The following is a 15000-nucleotide window of genomic DNA, read 5'->3' on the forward strand; positions in this document are numbered from 1 at the left end:
ATAACTATAACGATAACTATATTAGTGTTCACACCAGCGGACGATAACTATAACGATAACTATATTAGTGTTCACACCAGCGGACGATAACTATAACGATAACTATATTAGCGTTCACACCAGCGGACGATAACTATAACGATAACTATATTAGTGTTCACACCAGCGGACGATAACTATAACGATAACTATATTAGCGTTCACACCAGCGGACGATAACTATAACGATAACTATATTAGCGTTCACACCAGCGGACGATAACTATAACGATAACTATATTAGTGTTCACACCAGCGGACGATAACTATAACGATAACTATATTAGTGTTCACACCAGCGGACGATAACTATAACGATAACTATATTAGCGTTCACACCAGCGGACGATAACTATAACGATAACTATATTAGCGTTCACACCAGCGGACGATAACTATAACGATAACTATATTAGTGTTCACACCAGCGGACGATAACTATAACGATAACTATATTAGCGTTCACACCAGCGGACGATAACTATAACGATAACTATATTAGCGTTCACACCAGCGGACGATAACTATAACGATAACTATATTAGTGTTCACACCAGCGGACGATAACTATAACGATAACTATATTAGTGTTCACACCAGCGGACGATAACTATAACGATAACTATATTAGTGTTCACACCAGCGGACGATAACTATAACGATAACTATATTAGTGTTCACACCAGCGGACGATAACTATAACGATAACTATATTAGTGTTCACACCAGCGGACGATAACTATAACGATAACTATATTAGTGTCCACACCAGCGGACGATAGCTATAACGATAACTATATTAGTGTTCACACCGGCGGACGATAACTATAACGATAACTATATTAGTGTCCACACCAGCGGACGATAACTATAACGATAACTATATTAGTGTCCACACCAGCGGACGATAACTATAACGATAACTATATTAGCGTCCACACCAGCGGACGATAACTATAACGATAACTATATTAGTGTCCACACCAGCGGACGATAGCTATAACGATAACTATATTAGTGTTCACACCGGCGGACGATAACTATAACGATAACTATATTAGTGTCCACACCAGCGGACGATAACTATAACGATAACTATATTAGTGTTCACACCGGCGGACGATAACTATAACGATAACTATATTAGTGTCCACACCAGCGGACGATAACTATAACGATAACTATATTAGTGTTTACACCAGCGGACGATAACTATAACGATAACTATATTAGTGTTTACACCAGCGGACGATAACTATAACGATAACTATATTAGTGTTCACACCAGCGGACGATAACTATAACGATAACTATATTAGTGTTCACACCAGCGGACGATAACTATAACGATAACTATATTAGTGTTCACACCAGCGGACGATAACTATAACGATAACTATATTAGTGTTCACACCAGCGGACGATAACTATAACGATAACTATATTAGTGTTCACACCAGCGGACGATAACTATAACGATAACTATATTAGTGTTCACACCAGCGGAAGATAACTATAACGATAACTATATTAGTGTTCACACCAGCGGACGATAGCTATAACGATAACTATATTAGTGTTCACACCAGCGGACGATAACTATAACGATAACTATATTAGTGTTCACACCAGCGGACGATAACTATAACGATAACTATATTAGCGTTCACACCAGCGGACGATAACTATAACGATAACTATATTAGCGTTCACACCAGCGGACGATAACTATAACGATAACTATATTAGTGTTCACACCAGCGGACGATAACTATAATGATAACTATATTAGTGTTCACACCAGCGAACGATAACTATAACGATAACTATATTAGTGTTCACACCAGCGGACGATAACTATAACGATAACTATATTAGCGTTCACACCAGCGGACGATAACTATAACGATAACTATATTAGCGTTCACACCAGCGGACGATAACTATAACGATAACTACATTAGTGCTCACACCAGCGGACGATAACTATAACGATAACTATATTAGTGTTCACACCAGAGGACGATAACTATAACGATAACTATATTAGTGTTCACACCAGAGGACGATAACTATAACGATAACTATATTAGCGTTCACACCAGCGGACGATAACTATAACGATAACTATATTAGTGTTCACACCAGAGGACGATAACTATAACGATAACTATATTAGCGTTCACACCAGCGGACGATAACTATAACGATAACTATATTAGTGTCCACACCAGCGGACGATAACTATAACGATAACTATATTAGTGTTCACACCAGCGGACGATAACTATAACGATAACTATATTAGCGTTCACACCAGCGGACGATAACTATAACGATAACTATATTAGTGTTCACACCAGCGGACGATAACTATAACGATAACTATATTCACGTTCACACCAGTGGACGATAACTATAACGATAACTATATTAGTGTTCACACCAGCGGACGATAACTATAACGATAACTATATTAGCGTTCACACCAGCGGACGATAACTATAACGATAACTATATTAGTGTCCACACCAGCGGACGATAACTATAACGATAACTATATTAGTGTTCACACCAGCGGACGATAACTATAACAATAACTATATTAGTGTTCACACCAGCGGACGATAACTATAACGATAACTATATTAGCGTTCACACCAGTGGACGATAACTATAACGATAACTATATTAGTGTTCACACCAGCGGACGATAACTATAACGATAACTATAACGATAACTATATTAGTGTTCACACCAGCGGACGATAACTATAACGATAACTATATTAGAGTTCACACCAGCGGACGATAACTATAACGATAACTATATTAGCGTTCACACCAGCGGACGATAACTATAACGATAACTATATTAGTGTTCACACCAGCGGACGATAACTATAACGATAACTATATTAGTGTTCACACCAGCGGACGATAACTATAACGATAACTATATTAGTGTTCACACCAGCGGACGATAACTATAACGATAACTATATTAGCGTTCACACCAGCGGACGATAACTATAACGATAACTATATTAGTGTTCACACCAGCGGACGATAACTATAACGATAACTATATTAGTGTTCACACCAGCGGACGATAACTATAACGATAACTATATTAGCGTTCACACCAGCGGACGATAACTATAACGATAACTATATTAGCGTTCACACCAGCGGACGATAACTATAACGATAACTATATTAGTGTTCACACCAGCGGACGATAACTATAACGATAATTATATTAGTGTCCACACCAGCGGACGATAACTATAACGATAACTATATTAGTGTTCACACCAGCGGACGATAACTATAACGATAACTATATTAGTGTCCACACCAGCGGACGATAACTATAACGATAACTATATTAGCGTTCACACCAGCGGACGATAACTATAACGATAACTATATTAGTGTTCACACCAGCGAACGATAACTATAACGATAACAATATTAGTGTTCACACCAGCGGACGATAACTATAACGATAACTATATTAGTGTCCACACCAGCGGACGATAACTATAACGATAACTATATTAGTGTTCACACCAGCGGACGATAACTATAACGATAACTATATTAGTGTCCACACCAGCGGACGATAACTATAACGATAACTATATTAGTGTCCACACCAGCGGACGATAACTATAACGATAACTATATTAGTGTCCACACCAGCGGACGATAACTATAACGATAACTATATTAGTGTTCACACCAGCGGACGATAACTATAACGATAACTATATTAGTGTCCACACCAGCGGACGATAACTATAACGATAACTATATTAGCGTTCACACCAGCGGACGATAACTATAACGATAACTATATTAGCGTTCACACCAGCGGACGATAACTATAACGATAACTATATTAGCGTTCACACCAGCGGACGATAACTATAACGATAACTATATTAGCGTTCACACCAGTGGACGATAACTATAACGATAACCAGCGTATCATTTACATTTAGAACGATTTTTAAAATTATATTTTATCTTTATAGTTATTATCTATGGTGTCAAGGGGTCTTTAATTTTATTTCTACATCTGTGATGTTTGAGGAACGAAGCAGACGCTCATCAGTGTGTGTGTGTGTGTTAGAGCTGTCCCAATGTGATCCAGGACATGTTCAACTCGAGCGCCCCGATGGTGTTGGGAGTGTTTCTAGGGACGGCAGGAATCATGGTGAGTCCATCTGAACACACACTGCAGTTTACATGCGCTCACATCCACACACACTGGAACCGTGTCCAGTACTGCACGCTGATCTGTGTGTGTTTGTCTGCATGTGTTCCCGCTCATCCCCAGATGTTGGCGCTGGTGTGCAGTGTGGTGTTCAGCAGACACATCTCACAGTCTCGCGCAGCTCCTACATACGTGCTCCTGACCAATCAGCCGTCAGTCCTGCATCCTCATGCTCATGTTCCTCACGCAGTGCCGCAGATATAACTGTCTCTCTCTCTCTCTCTCTCTCTCTCTCTCTCGCTCTGTCTCTGTCTGGCAGTTGGTGGCGCTGGTGTGCAGCTCTGTTCTCTATAAAAGTCTGAACTCGTCTGGCTACTCGACCCCAGCCTACTACTGAGAGCCAATCAGGTCCTCAACCACACCTGTGTGTGTATTTTTTTTCTTGGTTATTTGAACAGTCCATTTGATCATTTTGCAAACATTGTTTTAGCGGGGTAATGTAATGGTACATGCACTTTTTCAAGTTGATTTTACTGAAATGTGTGTTGGCAGTGAACACAGTTACTCTTGAATGTTTTCAAACGATCTGAAACGAGTAGCAATATTTTTAAAAAGTTAGATGAACAACCAAGTAAAATGTTACAGAAAAACATTCCATGAACAATGTACAGATCAACGCTTTTAGAACATTATTAAAGACCAGATAACTTTGAATGTACGTTCTATTAATGTTACAGGATGAACGTTTGTTACAGTTCTGAGAACGTTCCCTATTAGCTTCGCATGAACCTATTTACACATTTCATTTTTTTATTGCATTCTTTATTTGATAAACTTTTAAGTTCTGAATTCTGCATAAACACCGTCTGTTACAATTCAGTCCTGAATATTTCATTTTCTTGCTTTGTTGTATACGATGAAAACATTAAAGAAATTTTCACAAACCCGTCTCAGTCGAGTGCATTTCATCAGATGTTGAGCTTGGATGGTGGTGAGAGGTCAAAGGTCAGATGGAAGGGACTTGGGCACATGGAGCCGGTCTGCGAAGATCATGCAGTTCTCTGTGGGAGAGAGAGAACGAGATTAGATGTGGATCTGCCTTGAAGAGAAGAAAGTGTCCCAAACTTGCCAGATTGAAGGACTCCAATCATCCTCAACACATCATCACATTCACTTCAAACTGACAGAAAATATATATGCAGAATCTCACTTTTTCCTGCGATCAGCTGTGTGTGTGTGTGTGTGTGTGTGTGCAGTACACGAGTGTGGCCACTAGAGAGCAGCAGCTCTGCTACATTCCCAGTCAGTGACGTCTCTGTATTTGTCACAAGTAACATATTATATACACTACTACAGTATATACTTAGACTATTCACTCAGTGCTGTGTACTATCTAGTGTATGAGGTTTATTTGGGGATCTCCTCATCCAGCACCAGAGACTTATAGCACTATGTAATTAAAACTGTGACAGTCGAGCACACTTCCTTTTGCCGGTTAATTAAGTGCATCATCCATATTAGTAGTGCACCTTTTATTGTTGGGATTTCCCGTCTAAACACACTAATCACACTATTTATACTACAAACCAGCCTGTGAACTGGGATGTACCTTGTGTGAAGGTTTCACACCGTTAGGGTTAGGGACACGTTCTTTCTTGAAAACATTTTAATTCAAGACAGATCCACATCTGTTGTATTTCATGGCGAATGATCTACAACAAACAAACTACAGACATGACAAAGCAAACATTTCATCACTGAAATTGAATTGGTAAATTTTAATTGTTAACTTGGTATCATCTCTACACTGGTTACCTATTGAGTTCTGTATCAATTACAAAGTACTACTACTGACCTATAAAGCCCTAACTGGTTTAGCTCCACGGATCTTCTATCGCTCTACAATCCATCGCGCTCTTTATTAAGGTACAGATCTTGCATAGTGTGCCTTTAATCTAGTTTTAAACTGTGACAGCGAGTCAGAGCCTCGAACAATATCAGGAAGTGTATTCCAGAGTTTAGGAGCTAATGCGAGAACGGCCTCCCTCCTTTAGGGGACTTAGATATCCTAGGAATGACCAGAAGCCTCGAATTTAGTGATCAGCTTCAAAGTCGTTTCGGTGGTGAATAAAGTCATAGTAGGGCGAATCATTGGTAGTGAAGCTTGGGGGGGGGAAACAGCAATGCAAGTTTGAGAGCGTTACGACAACGACGTCACACACATCAACAACAACATATGAAGCCACTTGTGATATGTCTGTAAAGGTATGGGCATTTCCAGAGTCCCCCTCTACCCACCTCACCCCGGTGGTCCAACACTCAAACCCGCCTGTTCTGGAGACTTTCTCTCAATCCTGCCCCAGTGTGCGCTCCAGGCGGCCGATCTAGAATGATAATATTGTTATCATTATAGTATCAATATATTCATATTCATTCACATGTTCTTAATTGTTGAAATTATTTCATGCAAGTTATTTGTGATTACATCTTGATTGCAGATTTGCCTAGCATCATCAATGCCAACCACGTAATGGCCATTCGTTTTTTAAATCAGTGTGATATTAACTATTAATTGAAACAATAATAATAATATTAGTTGCAGTCCAGCAGTTGGACTGACCTCGGGAGGATGGAGGATGTGTGTGAAGCCCTTCATCTGTGGGACGGAGTGTGTGTGAGTGTGTGTGAGGGTGCGGCGGCTGGTGACTCATGTCGTGTTGGGTTGCCTGGCAACTGCAGTTGTTTTCTTCTAAGCTCAAGAAAAATATGAACGTCTGGATGTCATTCACAGACAGAGAGCCGTGTAGCTGTTCTTTCAATAAAACACCAATAAATAATCACTGCTGAATTATGCATATAATTATGAGATGAAGATGAACAGTAGTAACCTTTTATAAAGTTTTTTAATAGTAGATCAGGTTTCTTTACAAACAAAAGAAGAAAAAAAAACGTGTGTGAGATGGACGAGAGTGGTTTGAAAGCGTGTGTGTGTGTGTGTGTGTGCGTGTGTGAACATGCGAGTATGAGAACTGAAATATGGGAGCGTCCAAAACATTCCCTGGATCAGGATTTCAACACAAACACTCAACAATAAAAACAGCATTTCTAGACACTGATGTCCCTCACACACTCACAGAAGGAGGAGAACATGTCACTCACATGCTTGAGGCAGGACTTTTTTGTTCTTGCACAAAGACATTATTGTGAACTGTGTGTGTGTGTGTGTGTGTTCTGGCGCTCAGGTGAGGTTATATCTGTCCTGCAGGTGAAATCTGGTTGGACAACATTTCTAAATTCTCTCATCTTTTCGTTAGGGTGTGTGTCTGTTACTCAGGGTGTGTGTGTGTATTTACTCACTGAGAATCACAGAAACACATTTCACAACAAACCCACAGCAAAGACCGAGAACAACGTGAATAATTGAAGTGTTTTTATGGACCCAGGCAACACATATCTCTTCCTCCAACATCTCACCAACTTATTCATAATCATATTATAAACTCTAAACTCTCAGTCAAACTCATCAGTACTGCTTAAATTAGGCTATTTTTCATTATTTTAGGCAATACTGAAAATCTTTTTCTAACTGTTCCTGAGGCTAACTGAACTCTAGAGACTCTCATTACAATAACATCTGTCAAACTGATTTCTGATGTCTATTTCTAATAATTGTTTTCGGACATATAGAGACATCTGAGCAGTTTCTCAGTAAACGTTTAGTCGGTCCTTATCCTGTTGGGCACTAAAACTATCAAATGAATCTGGTTTAATCCAACCATAACTGACAGCTTCAGGCATTCTGACCAGTTGAACTGAATGGCATCTAAAGCTCATTGAATCTGATCCACAATTATGATCATGCTTTTGTCCAGTTATTAGAGGATATGAGTGGCGAGTCTTGTGTCCTGATCCAGGATTTCTACTCAAACCTCTACTAAAGCTTCCAGTGTTGATGTGAGCGATGGAAGAGGGCGTAGACTCAATAAAGGACAATATTTACCAATGAATCACACACAGAGAACAGGGTTATGAGGAAAGTGTGTGTGTGAGAGAGAGAGAGCCAGTGATTGGTGTTATCAGTTTTCACAGAGCTGGGGGAAAGGGCTTGTCAGGACCTTCCTAAACGCCACACCCTTTGAGAACGAGAAACACTACAGGAATGAGAGTGAGGGGGCGGAGCCAGGGGGAGGGGCCAGCTAGAGAGCGGCTGGTGGGATAGTTAAGCCTGAGGCTTTATTGTGTATTTTATCCTCAACAATTGTATTTAAATGTATATGAATTGCATCTGGCATGATTGTATATGTTGTTTATAAACATTGTTGAATAAATCAAATCAAATCATTCAGAGAATGGGCAGTAATGAGAATGAGGGGGCGGAGCCAGGGGGAGGGGCCAGCTAGAGAGCGGATGGTGGGATGGATCAGGGAATGGGGTGTGTGTGAGAGTGAGGGGCGGAGTCGGGGGCAGGGCCTGTTAGAGAGAGGCTGGTGGGATAGTTGAGGGTGATGGCAGTGATGAGAGTAAGGGGCGGAGCCAGGGGCGGGGCCTGTTAGAGAGAGGTGAGAGTAAAGACAGTAATGAGAGTAAGGGTCGGAGTCGGGGGCGGGGCCTGTTAGAGAGGCTGTGAAAGAGGTGAGGGTAAAGGCAGTGATGAGAGTAAGGGGCGGAGTCGGGAGCGGGGCCTGTTAGAGAGTGGTGAGGGTAAAGGAGTGAGGGGTGGAGTCGGGGGCGGGGCCTGTTAGAGAGTGGTGAGGGTAAAGGAGTGAGGGGTGGAGTCGGGGGCGGGGCCTGTTAGAGAGGCTGGTGAGAGAGGTGAGGGTAAAGGAGTGAACGGTGGAGTCGGGGGCGGGGCCTGTTAGAGAGAGGCTGGTGAGAGAGGTGAGGGTAAAGGAGTGAGGGGCGGAGTCAGGGGCGGGGCCTGTTAGAGAGAGGCTGGTGAGAGAGGTGAGGGTAAAGGAGTGAGGGGCGGAGTCAGGGGCGGGGCCTGTTAGAGAGAGGCTGGTGAGAGAGGTGAGGGTAAAGGAGTGAGGGGTGGAGTCGGGGGCGGGGCCTGTTAGAGAGAGGCTGGTGAGAGAGGTGAGGGTAAAGGAGTGAGGGGTGGAGTCAGGGGCGGGGCCTGTTAGAGAGAGGCTGGTGAGAGAGGTGAGGGTAAAGGAGTGAGGGGTGGAGTCGGGGGCGGGGCCTGTTAGAGAGGCTGGTGAGAGAGGTGAGGGTAAAGGAGTGAACGGTGGAGTCGGGGGCGGGGCCTGTTAGAGAGAGGCTGGTGAGAGAGGTGAGGGTAAAGGAGTGAGGGGCGGAGTCAGGGGCGGGGCCTGTTAGAGAGAGGCTGGTGAGAGAGGTGAGGGTAAAGGAGTGAGGGGCGGAGTCAGGGGCGGGGCCTGTTAGAGAGAGGCTGGTGAGAGAGGTGAGGGTAAAGGAGTGAGGGGTGGAGTCGGGGGCGGGGCCTGTTAGAGAGAGGCTGGTGAGAGAGGTGAGGGTAAAGGAGTGAGGGGTGGAGTCGGGGGCGGGGCCTGTTTGAGAGAGGCTGGTGAGAGAGGTGAGGGTAAAGGAGTGAGGGGTGGAGTCAGGGGCGGGGCCTGTTAGAGAGAGGCTGGTGAGAGAGGTGAGGGTAAAGGAGTGAGGGGTGGAGTCAGGGGCGGGGCCTGTTAGAGAGAGGCTGGTGAGAGAGGTGAGGGTAAAGGAGTGAGGGGCGGAGTCAGGGGCGGGGCCTGTTAGAGAGAGGCTGGTGAGAGAGGTAAGGGTAAAGGAGTGAGGGGTGGAGTCGGGGGCGGGGCCTGTTAGAGAGAGGTGAGGGTAAAGTCGGGGGCGGGGCCTGTTAGAGAGAGGCTGGTGAGAGAGGTGAGGGTAAAGGAGTGAGGGGTGGAGTCGGGGGCGGGGCCTGTTAGAGAGAGGTGAGGGTAAAGGAGTGAGGGGTGGAGTCGGGGGCGGGGCCTGTTAGAGAGAGGCTGGTGAGAGAGGTGAGGGTAAAGGAGTGAGGGGTGGAGTCGGGGGCGGGGCCTGTTAGAGAGAGGCTGGTGAGAGAGGTGAGGGTAAAGGAGTGAGGGGTGGAGTCGGGGGCGGGGCCTGTTAGAGAGAGGTGAGGGTAAAGGAGTGAGGGGTGGAGTCGGGGGCGGGGCCTGTTAGAGAGAGGCTGGTGAGAGAGGTGAGGGTAAAGGAGTGAGGGGTGGAGTCAGGGGCGGGGCCTGTTAGAGAGAGGCTGGTGAGAGAGGTGAGGGTAAAGGAGTGAGGGGCGGAGTCAGGGGCGGGGCCTGTTAGAGAGAGGCTGGTGAGAGAGGTGAGGGTAAAGGAGTGAGGGGCGGAGTCAGGGGCGGGGCCTGTTAGAGAGAGGCTGGTGAGAGAGGTGAGGGTAAAGGAGTGAGGGGTGGAGTCGGGGGCGGGGCCTGTTAGAGAGAGGCTGGTGAGAGAGGTGAGGGTAAAGGAGTGAGGGGTGGAGTCGGGGGCGGGGCCTGTTTGAGAGAGGCTGGTGAGAGAGGTGAGGGTAAAGGAGTGAGGGGTGGAGTCAGGGGCGGGGCCTGTTAGAGAGAGGCTGGTGAGAGAGGTGAGGGTAAAGGAGTGAGGGGTGGAGTCAGGGGCGGGGCCTGTTAGAGAGAGGCTGGTGAGAGAGGTGAGGGTAAAGGAGTGAGGGGCGGAGTCAGGGGCGGGGCCTGTTAGAGAGAGGCTGGTGAGAGAGGTGAGGGTAAAGGAGTGAGGGGCGGAGTCAGGGGCGGGGCCTGTTAGAGAGAGGCTGGTGAGAGAGGTGAGGGTAAAGGAGTGAGGGGTGGAGTCGGGGGCGGGGCCTGTTAGAGAGAGGCTGGTGAGAGAGGTGAGGGTAAAGGAGTGAGGGGTGGAGTCGGGGGCGGGGCCTGTTTGAGAGAGGCTGGTGAGAGAGGTGAGGGTAAAGGAGTGAGGGGTGGAGTCAGGGGCGGGGCCTGTTAGAGAGAGGCTGGTGAGAGAGGTGAGGGTAAAGGAGTGAGGGGTGGAGTCGGGGGCGGGGCCTGTTAGAGAGAGGCTGGTGAGAGAGGTGAGGGTAAAGGAGTGAGGGGTGGAGTCGGGGGCGGGGCCTGTTTGAGAGAGGCTGGTGAGAGAGGTGAGGGTAAAGGAGTGAGGGGTGGAGTCAGGGGCGGGGCCTGTTAGAGAGAGGCTGGTGAGAGAGGTGAGGGTAAAGGAGTGAGGGGCGGAGTCGGGGGCGGGGCCTGTTAGAGAGAGGTGAGGGTAAAGGAGTGAGGGGTGGAGTCAGGGGCGGGGCCTGTTAGAGAGAGGCTGGTGAGAGAGGTGAGGGTAAAGGAGTGAGGGGTGGAGTCGGGGGCGGGGCCTGTTTGAGAGAGGCTGGTGAGAGAGGTGAGGGTAAAGGAGTGAGGGGTGGAGTCAGGGGCGGGGCCTGTTAGAGAGAGGCTGGTGAGAGAGGTGAGGGTAAAGGAGTGAGGGGCGGAGTCGGGGGCGGGGCCTGTTAGAGAGAGGTGAGGGTAAAGGAGTGAGGGGTGGAGTCAGGGGCGGGGCCTGTTAGAGAGAGGCTGGTGAGAGAGTTAGGCTAAAGATCTCCAGTCGACAGATCTGCTCTGGAAGTGTGCAGTTCCTCCAGTGATCATCCTTCTGTTATTCAGGTAAGATCTGAAACTCTTCTCAGTCTGTCTACTCCTCCGCTCGGGAGATCTGGGGGGATTCCAGGCTAGTTAAGAGTGTGTGTGTCATGCTGAGAGGAGTGTGTGTGAGCTGATGTTCTTCTGTGTGATAAATGGGGAATTCTTCTTGGGAAACGTGGGAATCGGAGCGCCTGAAGAGGAACAGATGGGAAAGAGGACGTACGCTTCTTTAAGGAGTGGCATTTCTGTGCAATGCTGAAGACATGTTTCAACCCATAGAGCTGTAACAACAGTTGATCCGCTCATTCATACACACACACACACACACCCTCTGAACAGGGCGGGTTCACACTGTGCTGCTGTTGAAATGTGCTGAGCCTAATCTCAGAGAGTTTCTGTGTGTGTGTTTCTGTCTTCAGTCATGTTGGTGTTACTCGCTGCCATCTTCGTCCTCCACCTCTGCTCCATCACTCTGCTGCTGGCCGCCACCATCCATAACGTGAGTTACACACACTCTTAATCTGCTTACTACATTAGATTTAGTTTAGTGAAATCCGTGCACTGATTCGGTGAATGACGTCTCTCTCGCTCCTGCTGATATAATGTGTGTGTGTGTGTGTAGGCCTGGTGGATGACCGACACTGTGTCCACTGATATCTGGGGTCGCTGGACTCTGGTAGGCGGACAGTGGAACTTCACTGAGATTCCTAACGTCAATGCCAAAGGTCTGAACACACACATATTCATCAGTTCAGTCATTGATCTGAGTCATCTCTCACACACACACACTCTGAGAGTTTGTCAATCACTCATTCCAGATGTGTTGCGAGTGTCTGGGACTTTGTTTTGTTGCAGTATTTGTAGACTTGAGCGTTTGTGCGTTTAGTAATATTCCCGAAGCTGGATCAGGTGTGTATGAAGAGCTGACGGACACGTGTTCGTAACGCTCCTAACGGCCGTCAGAGGTTTCGAGCTCGTGTTCTTGGCTCAATATCACAGAACCCAAAAAGCGTCCATATACTGTCAGAAATGTCCTACATGATTATTACATGATTCATGGGTTATTGCCAGTGTTGGGGAAAGTTACATTGAACTTACTTTTTATGGAAAGTAATGTTAAGCTGCGTTAATCTTCTCACCTGGGACGGGATTGTGTGTTGTTTCAAATAACAAAGAATCATTCTTCATGTAGTATTGGTGAACATAAACGCTGAAGGAAATGCAAAATCAGTCAATAAATAGAAAAACAAAGTGACTTACTTATTTGAAAAAGTAATTCAGATGTTTTCTTGTGAATTTATAAGTGGCGTTACTTTACTTGTTACTAGAATAAAGTAACCTGATTACATAACTCGCATTACTCATAATGTGTTACACCCAACACTGGTTATTTAAAAAAATGCAGAAAAAAGTACTGAATGAATTAAAACTGAAAGATTGTCAATATGGAGCGCCTGAAGGAAGCGGTTTAACTGTAGCGCACACACTCGCGCGCAGTGTTATTATGGGTAACCCATTACAAGTAACGTGTATTTTTGTAGTAATCTTTCAACAAAATATCTAAGTTACAAGAAAAAATGTAGTACTCCTAAATTATTAAAAACAGTAAAATGAAATATCAGAATTTTATGCAAAACTTTTATAATTAACTGGATTACATGACACAAATATACTTTGTTTTTAATCTCACTTTATTAACCGATGTCTTTGCTACTGACCTTCAATGATCTAATTCAACCATAAATAAGCAAAAATAACTTTAGATTTTGAAAGAAGCGTGTTGAACTTCTGTGTCCAGTATCCTATGGGCTATATGCGCACATCAGTTCCGCATTTGACCTCAGGATGCTCGTCTGTTTCCGGTTGTGGAGATTAAAGCGGAGGAAAGCAGAGGAAAACGGGATTATGGCAGAGTCTTCAATATTTACTGTCCTCCAATCTTTGAAACAAAACTTTCATACATTTAGATGAAATTTTATACGTAGTTATGTTTATTTAATATAATTTTTAAAAGAAGCATAAACACAACGAGGGGTGTCTGTTTTATCCGTTTTTGTGACTAACGTTTCTTTAGTATAACCATGGAGTATAAAATTCAATATAAATTCTCGGTATTGCATTGGACTCTACGATCGAGCATCCTTACACCTTCACCGGACACACCGCCGTGCACAGAGCCCATTGATCTATAATCCAGAATAACAGCAGCAGCGCCCTCTGCTGTACAGGAGTGAATCTGCATTTCCTTCAGCCTGAGGCTTATTCACTTCACATCCGGTGTGAAAGGGCCTTAAAGGAGTAGTTCACTTTTGAAAAAACTTTTGCTGATAATTTACTCGCCCCCGTGTCATCCAAGATGTCCATGTCTTTCTTTCTTCAGTCGAAAGGAAATTTAGGTTTTTGATGAAAACATTCCAGGATTTTTCTCCATATAATGGACTTCAATGGGAACCGAACAGTTCAAGGTCCAAACGACAGTTAATAACAGTTTCAGATGCAGCTTCAAATGTCTTTAAACGATATCAGACGATGAATAAGGGTCTTATCATGCGAAACGAGCGCTTATTTCAAAACTTATTCCAAAAATGTAACTTTTCTAAGGACAAATGCTAGCCTTGCTCTATTCTGTGAGGCGCGTTTGTAACGTCACGTAATACGTAATTACGTTCAAAAGGTCACGGGCGACGTAGCCGGAAGTACAGAGTCAGTGTTTACAAGTTGAACGCATAGGTTGAACGTGAAAACTAACTCAAACGCCGTTTACAAAAAAGGAATTAAAAGGTAAAACAACGATGTCGGACGATTTTGATTCTGTACTTCCGGCTACGTCGCCCGTGACCTTTTGAACGTAATTACGTATTACGTGACGTTGCAAACGCGCCTCACAGAATAGAGCAAGGCTAGCATTTGTCCTTAGAAAAGTTACATTTTTGGAATAAGTTTTGAAATAAGCGATCGTTTCGCATGATAAGACCCTTATTCATCGTCTGGTGTCGTTTAAAGACATTTGAAGCTGCATCTGAAACTGTTATTAACACTATCTTTTGGACCTTGGACCGTTTGGACCCCATTGAAGTCCATTATATGGAGAAAAATCTTGGAATGTTTTCATCAAAAACCTTAATTTCTTTTCGACTGAAGAAAGAAAGACATGGACATCTTGGATGACATCATGGG

At 44.7% G+C, this 15000-nt stretch overlaps 2 protein-coding genes and 1 long non-coding RNA gene across 4 annotated transcripts in view; 2 read left to right on the forward strand and 1 right to left on the reverse strand.

Moving 5' to 3' along the window:
* The window catches only part of cd9r (CD9 molecule related), an 8437-nt gene extending 3229 nt beyond the window's left edge, over positions 1 to 5208 (forward strand). The window contains exons 8-9 of one of the 2 annotated variants that reach the window (XM_089128088.1): positions 4181 to 4264; positions 4388 to 5208. In XM_089128088.1, coding sequence (XP_088984214.1) covers positions 4181 to 4264; positions 4388 to 4528 — 225 coding nt within the window. In that variant the 3' untranslated portion in view covers positions 4529 to 5208. The remainder of the gene's footprint in view (positions 1 to 4180; positions 4265 to 4387) is intronic. The other variant, XM_089128089.1, reaches the window with a different exon arrangement.
* Positions 4880 to 6925, reverse strand: LOC148981794 (uncharacterized). Its single transcript, XR_016152590.1, has 2 exons — positions 6885 to 6925; positions 4880 to 5325 (listed from the first exon to the last, which is right to left on the reverse strand). It is a non-coding gene; the product is annotated as an uncharacterized LOC148981794 (long non-coding RNA).
* A 4817-nt stretch (positions 6926 to 11742) lies between these two features.
* Positions 11743 to 15000, forward strand: part of emp1b (epithelial membrane protein 1b) — a 5638-nt gene continuing 2380 nt past the window's right edge. Inside the window, exons 1-3 of the mRNA XM_039656885.2 lie at positions 11743 to 11844; positions 12243 to 12322; positions 12446 to 12548. Coding sequence (XP_039512819.1) covers positions 12245 to 12322; positions 12446 to 12548 — 181 coding nt within the window. The 5' untranslated portion in view covers positions 11743 to 11844; positions 12243 to 12244. The remainder of the gene's footprint in view (positions 11845 to 12242; positions 12323 to 12445; positions 12549 to 15000) is intronic.

Source organism: Pimephales promelas, chromosome 3 (genome assembly GCF_988280905.1).
Source record: "Pimephales promelas chromosome 3, fPimPro1.hap1.1, whole genome shotgun sequence".
Classification (NCBI taxonomy): domain Eukaryota; kingdom Metazoa; phylum Chordata; class Actinopteri; order Cypriniformes; family Leuciscidae; genus Pimephales; species Pimephales promelas.